At 48.8% G+C, this 9,045-nt stretch overlaps 3 protein-coding genes across 3 annotated transcripts; 1 reads left to right on the top strand and 2 right to left on the bottom strand.

The window, feature by feature from the left end:
* The first annotated feature begins 5,675 nt into the window (after nucleotides 1-5,675).
* BO97DRAFT_237055 (uncharacterized protein) lies at nucleotides 5,676-6,134 on the top strand. Its single transcript, XM_025690750.1, has one exon. The coding sequence runs from the start codon at nucleotides 5,774-5,776 to the stop codon at nucleotides 6,059-6,061; it is 288 nt and encodes a 95-aa protein (XP_025554200.1). The 5' UTR covers nucleotides 5,676-5,773; the 3' UTR covers nucleotides 6,062-6,134.
* BO97DRAFT_237067 (haloacid dehalogenase, type II) lies at nucleotides 5,923-7,090 on the bottom strand. Its single transcript, XM_025690751.1, has one exon. It carries the CDS (start codon nucleotides 7,001-7,003, stop codon nucleotides 6,209-6,211), a length of 795 nt encoding a protein of 264 aa, XP_025554199.1. The 5' UTR covers nucleotides 7,004-7,090; the 3' UTR covers nucleotides 5,923-6,208.
* On the bottom strand, nucleotides 7,091-7,728 carry BO97DRAFT_237053 (uncharacterized protein). Its single transcript, XM_025690749.1, has 2 exons — nucleotides 7,337-7,728; nucleotides 7,091-7,258 (listed from the first exon to the last, which is right to left on the bottom strand). The coding sequence occupies exons 1-2, from the start codon at nucleotides 7,676-7,678 to the stop codon at nucleotides 7,178-7,180; spliced, it is 423 nt and encodes a 140-aa protein (XP_025554198.1). The 5' UTR covers nucleotides 7,679-7,728; the 3' UTR covers nucleotides 7,091-7,177.
* Between the last annotated feature and the right edge of the window lie 1,317 nt (nucleotides 7,729-9,045).

The following is a 9,045-nucleotide window of genomic DNA, read 5'->3' as shown; positions in this document are numbered from 1 at the left end:
CAGCCGCGTCGAGGAACCGAACGAACGACTTTCTGAATTTGAGTTGGCGGGTAGGGAGGGGTATATGCGCAGGACCAAGAAGCAAGAAAGGCTTGGCCGGCCAGAGACAAGTGGGAGGGGCAGCCTATAGATCTCGAGAAAAGATAAAAAAAAAAAAAAAAGGAAAAGGGAAAAACCCCGGAGCTGTCGCAAGATGCCGCAACTGGAATCTTGAGAGATTAGGTGAGAAGGAGAAAGTGGAAGAAGACCGAGAGGGGGGGGGGAGGGGTCGATCTGGAGTAAATGGGAAGAGAGAGAGTGTGGGAGGCGGAAGAGAGAGGGGGGAAGAGGATGAGGAAGAAAAGACCGAAGATTGAATTTAGATTGAAGAGGGAAGGGAAGTTTGAAGAAAAAATTGATTAAGTCAAATCAAGTTTGAAAAGGAATGAAGAAAATTGAAGAGAGAGAGAGAGAAAGCACTGCAGAGACTAGGATATTGGAGGAGAATAATAGTTGATAATAATGAGGCAGCGGAGACGTGATCCCTGTCGGAGAACAACAACCGCGGTCTAGTCTGTTGGTAGTGACTTAGTGTAAGATTTGGTGCACTAGGGAAAGGGGAGGAGGGGAGGGGTCGGAGGTGAGGTGGGCCGGGGGAGGGGAAATGTGAGAGGACAAGCAAGCAAAATCAAGGTCGGACGTGGTCGGTAGGTAAGATAAAAGTGTGTCAACTAAGTACTTTATCAGGAGGAAGAAGGAGACGGAGAAGGAGAAGAAGGAGGGAGGGACCTCTGGGAAGAGAGGGAGAGAAGAGGGAATGGTCGAAGTTACAGTAGCTTACCTGATGGCGGGCAAGTCGAAATACATGAGCAGTGCAAATTGACTGCCTACTATTAGACAGCAAGCACCTCTCATACAATACAATACTGTACAGTAAGCCTCTATCCTCTATTAGCCGTCTTCTAGGCAGGAGCAGGCAAGGAACTTCGGAGGCGAGATAGGTTATGTATCTAACATCTTCCAGACAGGTGCTCTTATCAAAGTCTACAATACAATTGCTAGATGCATGTCAAGCTCAAACTCACTCGTTGGAAAAAAATCAGATCGAGTTTTTTTAGAATCCAAGTATCTACGTAGATCCGAGGTAGGAAGTAAAAATTGCCTAGATGATCTCTGACTATCTGTGATAGACTCGGCCCCAAGGGCTTCAATTTACTCTTAGGCTACATATGCACCCAATGCAATTGCTAGGAGTCATTTCTGATACAGGCCTAACAGACAATCCGAGGTTCAAACCCTTTTCAATTTCAAGGCTCGGCATCCGGCTTTGACATCTTTTGAGAACTCGACTCAGCATCGTTTGGATGCCCTTTTAGGTCAGATCATCATTTCCTCGACCGAGCGATCTCCCCGTTCAGGTGCCTGTTCCAGTCATCTGGAATCGTTTCCATGTTCCACCGAGATTCTTTCTCTTTTATGAACGGACAGCAAACCCTTCTCAGCATGCATGAGCCATGAAGTCAGTATTCCTTCAAGACGGTTTCGGGTAGACACGAAGTGGGTGCGTAGCGACACTAGGTTCATGGCCGCACCCCACATACGCATGAAAAGTGTGGTATTGGCCGAGACCCGGTCAGTCAGGAGTTGCACACCAAACTCGACTTTCTTGCCTCAAGCTTGGAGTGGTATCATCCTTGTTTTATGATCGCATGCCTTAGACAGCAGAGGGCTGGCGTGGTTGGGCATCTCTAGCAAGCGAGAATCTTACTAGGTAGGTGTGTCTCAATACTGCTATCCGAAACTCAAATCTCTCGTCTGTATGGACCGATACAGAACACGCGAGGCTCCATCTGTCCCGCGCAGTGGGAAGCTTTTCACGATTGGCGATGTCCTAAGAAGTTCCCGTTCCACTCAAATGCAACGGGGAGAAGGGTAGAATATTCCGCGGCCCCGTAGAAGAAGACTAAAACCCATCTTCTCGATCATCGGGATTCTCAAAGCGTAACCTTCCCGGCTGCAGGATGATGATGCATCGAATCTTCTCCCCGTCGGCCAGAAGAGACATTGGAAGGAGAATATGATGGCAAGGGAGAAGGGGAGGGGTAGGGAAAGAAGCCGAAAAGGTACTGTAGAATCTCATGCCCTTCCAATCTGCCTTGACTATCCTACCACATGCAGAAGTATGCACAATACGAGTACACAAACCTGGCTACAGAACGAAGGCTAATGAGCAGACCGGACTAGAAACACGACGATACCCCTCCGAAGTATATGACGTTTAGGCGAAGCTGCTTCCAGTTCGGTCTAGGTTGGGCCTCACCCCCCGAAGTACGACTTAGTACGAGGGTAATCCGTGATAGCTAAGCAGCCCGGTGGATCCCAATTACCCCCTATTATCATTTATACACGGAAGAAGGTCCAAACTTGGCTTCCAGAATGATGATTGACTGGCTTCTAGAAGGCACTAGCATTCATTTGCGTCAGTCACCGTGCCTCTGACGCAGTACCTATGAATCGATTTCTAACACGGATTGTGCACAGCGATGGTCTTTTCATATGTGGCCATGAGAGAGAGAGGCAACACAGGTATAGGGAAGCAGACGTCGGGCCGGGCCATAGTGTAAGCACGGTAGGTTCCAGTCCCAGTCCCAGTCAGTCTGATTGACTCGACGATTTTAGTCATAGCAGCTTTGTAGACCATAAGTTGCATTGTTGGAAATAGAGAGGAGCTAGGGGCCTTGGATCGACGACTGGCGGAAAGCTGCACTGACTGACTGACTGGATTAGATAGGAGGGGTGTCTTTCACTTAATGCTTATCAAGCACACAGTCTGGGCTGCTGGGATTGATGGACCAGCATAACGGTTCAATCTAAATTAATATCGAACCAGAACCCAGCGGCAATTCCGGGCGAGGGTCACCACTTTCCCCTACATAATCTCCCAGCCCCGGCTTTCATCCCACGTGGAAAGCTGTTAGCTTTCGGAGACTATGCCGTAGCGGTCCGTGATCCCGAATCCGGCGTATATGCGCACTTCAAGGTTGCCAGCACTTCGCAAGATTACCATTTGAGTCTTTTCCTTCTCGGCTAGAGATGTCTGCTGCAGCTGGCTGAAAGACTCTGAGCACTGCACAAAAGCAGCAGGTCCCCGAGTACCCGGCCTATTAGACCTCTTGCGCTATTAATCAGTTGCTGTTGCTATCCCAATTAAACTGACTCAGTCAACAGCAATGGCGGATACCAAATACACTAATCCCGAATAGGCAGAGACCATGGTTATGATGGTAATCATCCATCATGGATCCATCATCCCCATCAATCCAAAGCATTCATGATCCACCATCATCTTTCGTCCTTTACTGACAAAAGAAATGGCCTAACCTCTGATCAATGGCGAAGTGTAGAATATGTGTTGTAGTTAGGTTCGCGAGAAGGAACCGAGAAGGAACCGAGAACTTACCTTACAGTGTTGACGTACCTTCTGTAGGAGGATTTAGACGGTGAGCCAGCCCGGGACAGTAGTAATTAGACATGAGATTAATTGAGTTCTTCACCCCTATTGACCCTTGTATACATATACATGCAGTTAGGTACTCAAGTAGGGAGGTAGGTAGGTAGGTAGGAATCATCACAGATTGTACCAAGGTACCAGGTACATACAACGATACATATACGCATAGACTACCGGATCATGCAGCTAGGATCCTCATGCAAAGAGAACCGGATCATTGGCCGCCAGCGTCCCGCCGCCATGGGTCGGTCGCTGACCTGCGGCAACTGCCTGTTCATCTCCGTGCAACCTGACAGTTACCTCCCGGTCACATCTGGTATAGTAAAAGCAGCACTCTAAATTAGACATGACGTGAATTATCAATAGTGACAAAATATCAGCGAGTAGCCTCAAGCCAGGGGATTAGCCTACCCAGTCTCATTGGAAATAGTACGATCAATCGCTCCTGAACCACAAGTAGCCTGATTTGCGATGCCAATTGATGCTAGAAGTAAGTTTACAATACATGCATCATGGATACCTTTTACCTTACCGTGGTTCAAGCTCCTGGATGCCACCCGGTGCACCGGTTGTTGCAAAGAATAGTAGCGTTTCAGACAGTTCCATGGCCTTTTTTTCCCATCATTCAAACACATCCAATAAATTACATTTCACAGGTCCTGTGATTGAGTATAATTCAGCTCTGAAACCATAAACTCGACCATCAAACCCTGCGTCTCGCCTGTTAGCAAGCTTGTGGCGAGTCGAGGTCCTTCGTGTCCTTTCTGACATTCCCCTTTAGGTGTATTGAGACGAGCTTCATACACTCGGAACTGGAGGAGCACTCTGCGATCTACTTACTAGGACGCTTGATTGCCACGGTTCCACTTGGTACACATGCCATCCAATTCGACCTGAACCTGCTTCCAAGCCAGCTTGGGCAACGGCTGCAGCCCGAGCGCTGGAGATCACCCGGTCTCACTAGGATGAGATGTACGACGATCTCGCTGGGTCGCTGTTGTCTGCAGGGTAAACTGAGGTAAGACCCTACTCCTGTCTTCGGAACAACAACGGTAGTTATAATAAATAGGCCTGGCCTTCTATAACGCAAACAGCTCTTGCGGCTCGCTCCCCAAGTGGGGTCGTTGTTTTCGAGAGAAGGATTACCTGTTATGGTTTTGGACTTGCTGTGTGAAGCTCGTCTGATTGTGTCATCCTAGCACCAACCAGTCCTATTCGTTGCAGGTCCGCAGGCAAGATATTTGGAGTTGGACCCGTCGGACGGATCGTCTGACGGCTGCCCGATCACTTCCTCAACGTCACGCGTCACCCAATAGTCGAATTAATACTGGTGGATGTGGTCAGTATTTATCCTTTCTTAACGATGAATCAATGCCCAACTCACGATTTTGAAGAATGTGATGCTCCTAAAATCCGGCTGGGCGTACATACATGAGGTCTCGTTATAAAGCAGCCCTCAAAATCAGTGATAGATCAGCGGTCACCTATACACGATCATATGTAGGCCGCGCCGAACAGCCATATCGATCCGAGCGATGGTTGTATATGACTGGATGTGCGCTCTCGGGAGTTCTTGCCACAAGAGATACGTTTGATGCCCTCGCTAGGCCAACTACTCCTCAAACCCCTCGAGTGCTCTAAAGTCGGGCAAATCTAGTTCTATACCTCCTGTTTTTGATCTTGCCGTATAACCATTCGTTTATCGTGTTGGAACCAGTCCTCAAGTGTAAAGGGTAGAGACTCGGCCGGGCTAATTAGCCTCTTGCAGTTCTTCGGAAAGTATGTCATCGAAATCAGAATTCAGAAAAGAACATCCGGAAATGATCTCGCCGCTACCGTTGTTGACAATCTTTTTTTTCTTGTTTCGTAACATTGAAACTGTGACTTGGCCTTCACAATCGTTGTTCTTTTAAAATTAAAATTAGCTCCATTGAGTGGGTCTGCACAAGGTATCTTTTAACCATATCGAGCGGGGATAATCCAATCCTCAGATCCTGGCTCAGGATAGAAAACAATAAGCTATATGGTGCTATCAGAATATTTGAGTCATCGGACTGGGTTTGTTCGATGCGCCCAGGGACACCCATAGTCTAGGCATTAGACATAATGGACCCTCCATGCCGGAAACGCTGCCTTACTATCTCTTGAAATGAACGATAGTCAAGTCAATGGCTTATTCTGTCTGCACCAGCATGACAACGTGTGCTGAGTTCCTAGAAATTCACAGGTGATTGCGCATCAAAAGCATACGAGACGAACATCCGGACCTGTCCATGAATTGTGATGGGGCTTTTTTCGAGAATCGAAACAGAGTATCGAGAGTACTGCACGAAGATAGCTCTGTCAGTTCAAGTATCAGTATCCTGCTCGAGGAATCGAGGTTCCGGACCTGTGTATACTGTTGATAAATCGAGGAACTCTTGTCAATCATGGGACGGCCTTCATCGGGTGGTCACGACCGCAGCAGAAATTCGAAAGCCAATGTCTGAAGCTGATACTATAGCATGCGGCCATAATTGGGAGATCGCCGCGTCGCAATCCTTCCTGCCTGATAACATTTGCATACGCTGAACATCTCCGATGCCAAAGGAATGGCATGATACATTTAACCGCATATCGGAGTCTGCGGGGCTGTGATGTGGATGGCCCTCCCTACAATAGCAAATCACGAGGTCCAAACAAGCTAAACATCACATTTACTGGCTTTCAGTGGCGGGGTCACTGTTCTGGGCGAATGCTCAATCGTCGAGCGACCTCGACTAGCCCGCCCGTGGTATCGTCGATCCACTCATCCACATACTGCTCTTTGGCTTGAGCGACTTCTTCGGGAGTGAGGCACTCTTCATTTCGTTCGACATAGATCGTCATGAATCCTAATGCTTTGGCAGCTTTCAAGTCGTAGAGGTGCGCGGCCACCATTGCACAATTGCAGGGTTCCAGTCCAAAGCGCTTGGCCGCGCCAAGATATACCTGCGGCGACGGCTTGTATGCCCCGAAGTGTTGAGCACTAACAATATCCGTGAATGGTAGAGATCCATGGCATTGAAGGTCTTCTAAAAGAGAGACATTGCCATTTGATAAGGTGCAAGTCCGGAACCTGCGATTCAGTAATTCGAGGCCTTCTACTGAACCAGGCCACGGCTCGAGTCGGTGCCAGCTAAGCACAAGCTCCCATTGTTCATCCGCAGTGAATAGCCCTTCCAGATTCCGCTGACGGAGCAACTCTTGAATGGAGCTCAGGTGATGTTTATCAACAGAGAGGAAGTCTTGTGAGGGGTCAAATGTTGTCGTGAAACGGCCGTAGGACGCCCGCCACGCTTGCACCATCATCTGCCAGTCCTTGGACGACATGGTCGTTGCGCGGCGACGTAGGTCCGATGACAGGGATTTCTGGGGGTCTTGTAATGCGCGCTCAGCAGCTTCCCTCAAGGCGCGGGTAACACAATTGCGCCACTCCACAACCGTCCCAAAGACGTCAAAGAACAGCGCCTCGAGACGGGTTATGCTCGCCATGGCAAGTGTGGGAAGGGAGAATGTGAATTGTCCAGTGATTTCTGGGAACAACTGCTTCCACAAGTCCGTGACTGCCCGATTATACTGAAAAAAGGCGGCTCGAGTACACAGGTGAGCTTGATAGCTGGAGCCGAGGATCAGGCTTGATTAGCGGGGTAGTTGACAAGTCAGTAGTCAGTCAGTTAGTTCGTAACTAAGTGAGAGACCATGATGAGTAATGGACATTAGCGCATGTCGACTCGCCTCGCGGCTGAACTGCATTGCATGGGTTAGTAAGTACAAGGTTACTTAGTACAAAGGGACATAAGAGTAAGATAATTGGCGGTCGCGTACTCCGCGATAGTCAGTCCATGTGATGGGCCAGGTTACTAGTGATGAATGAGTGCCATCACATCTCCCATCGTTGCCACGCTGGACTCCTATAGCCTGCCAGTGAGTCTTTCGGGACCCACTCTTTTGAGGTTGATGATTAGAAAGGCTTTCAATCTTTGGATCATAGATGAATGAAATGTTTATTGTATTGTCAAACGGAGAAAGAGGGATGGTCGGGGAGATTCTTGCATTAGTCTTCCCTTGTGTGTGTGTGTGTGTGTGTGTGTGTGTGTGTGTGTGTGGGTGGTTTGTGACAGCTGCAGCTATTGCTGATCTTCTAACGGCGCAATCCCGGTCCGTCATGAAATCATACTTGGCATATAGATACCGGTACAGTACATTCTCCTCCGGCCGTTCCCAATAATTTAATCAATACAGAGACATGGACTCGAGAATGCGAATCCAATCCCTTTTCTTTTACGGTCGCACGGGTAGTTTTGCGATGGCAATCCTTGAGCAGCCATCGCATTGCTGAACGACACCTTCAGCGTCCGAGACATTTCTTTGCGTCGTGCACGGTGACCTGTCAGTCGCAGGTCGCGCGCTCTTACCCCTGATCCGGCGTCCGCCAGGCGCAGAAAGCTACTAGTCGATTGGCCGCGTGGGTCGCCAAGGATGAAGCCAGTCCGAACGAGCCGGGTTGACTATGATACATGGTACTGTTCGTAGTGTACATGGCTCCCTACTAGCCAACTAGGCACATGGTCATCTATTTCAAGCTCAAAAGGTTTAGGCCATCAGTATACTAAGAGCGAGCTTCCTGACTGAACGACCGTTATAGTGCACATCATCATCGCCCTGCGACAGCGATCGGATGCGAATGGACACACTGCTTAATGGGAAATTGCAATTGCCACCTTAATCCCAGTGAAGACTTCATCACCGTACCAGTTGCTTGCCAAGGCCATAAATCACCCTGATATTAATGTCGACCCGCTGATCTGAGATGTGCGCTGCCTGACAGAATGGTAGACTCATAAATCCAGCCCATTCTGATGCGCATACGAACCTTCAAAGGCGCCCTTTGGTGATTCGACCAGCAAAGCTAGACAAGGGCTTGCCGCTTGGTACTCCGCCTCTAATTTCCGGAATGGGGTCACTACCCAAAAGTTGAGCGCCGGCCCGTCCGTCGCTTCTGGTAGTCTTGAACCAGGAACCGGCGGAAATAAGGGGTGGGGAGCTCAAGCTGGGCCGATCCAGATTTGCGTTCGTTCGTTTGTTTTTTTTTTTTGTTTCCCCTCTCCATGAAACTGCTCGGCTTCGACTTCAATTGAGAAATGGCTGGCCCGCCACACCAGGGCAATGCTCCCAATTTGACGAATTGAGCAAGGCGCAATAGGACACTATAATCGCTCTGTCTACTATAGATCAGGGACTGCACGGATGTCGCGCCGGATTATAGGCTCATAGGGCTATTCAGAGGGCTATTGGAATTGCCCAGATTGATGATATTGGGAACACGGGCCACAAGATCCCGATGATCAATTAGAAGCTAGATGAAGATTGGGAGCGTTGCCTGTCTGGCGCCATAATCTCAGTCGGAAAGATTTACGGAGTACTAAGAAGGCTAATCAAACACTGACAGAAGAACAACAGGATTTTGCCTGATTGTCTTATAGGCTTTCTTCCGGTTCATATACGAGAACAAGTTATCGAATTCTTCATCGTAC

The sequence above is a fragment of the Aspergillus homomorphus genome (assembly GCF_003184865.1).
Source record: "Aspergillus homomorphus CBS 101889 unplaced genomic scaffold BO97scaffold_6, whole genome shotgun sequence".
Taxonomy (NCBI): Eukaryota; Fungi; Ascomycota; class Eurotiomycetes; order Eurotiales; family Aspergillaceae; genus Aspergillus; species Aspergillus homomorphus.
The sequence above is the reverse complement of the archived record's forward strand: the minus strand, read 5'-3'. Positions and strand labels throughout refer to the sequence as shown.

What these genes read in the sequence shown, in the direction of transcription:
- BO97DRAFT_237067 (XM_025690751.1), bottom strand. Translation starts at nt 7,003, where the DNA reads ATGGCGAGCATAACCCGTCTCGAGGCGCTGTTCTTTGACGTCTTTGGG.
- BO97DRAFT_237055 (XM_025690750.1), top strand. Translation starts at nt 5,774, where the DNA reads ATGGGGCTTTTTTCGAGAATCGAAACAGAGTATCGAGAGTACTGCACG.
- BO97DRAFT_237053 (XM_025690749.1), bottom strand. Translation starts at nt 7,678, where the DNA reads ATGACGGACCGGGATTGCGCCGTTAGAAGATCAGCAATAGCTGCAGCT. An exon ending in CATGGACTGACTATCGCGGA is followed by an intron (nt 7,259 to 7,336) that starts GTACGCGACCGC and finishes CATGCAATGCAG; the next exon opens with TTCAGCCGCGAGGCGAGTCG.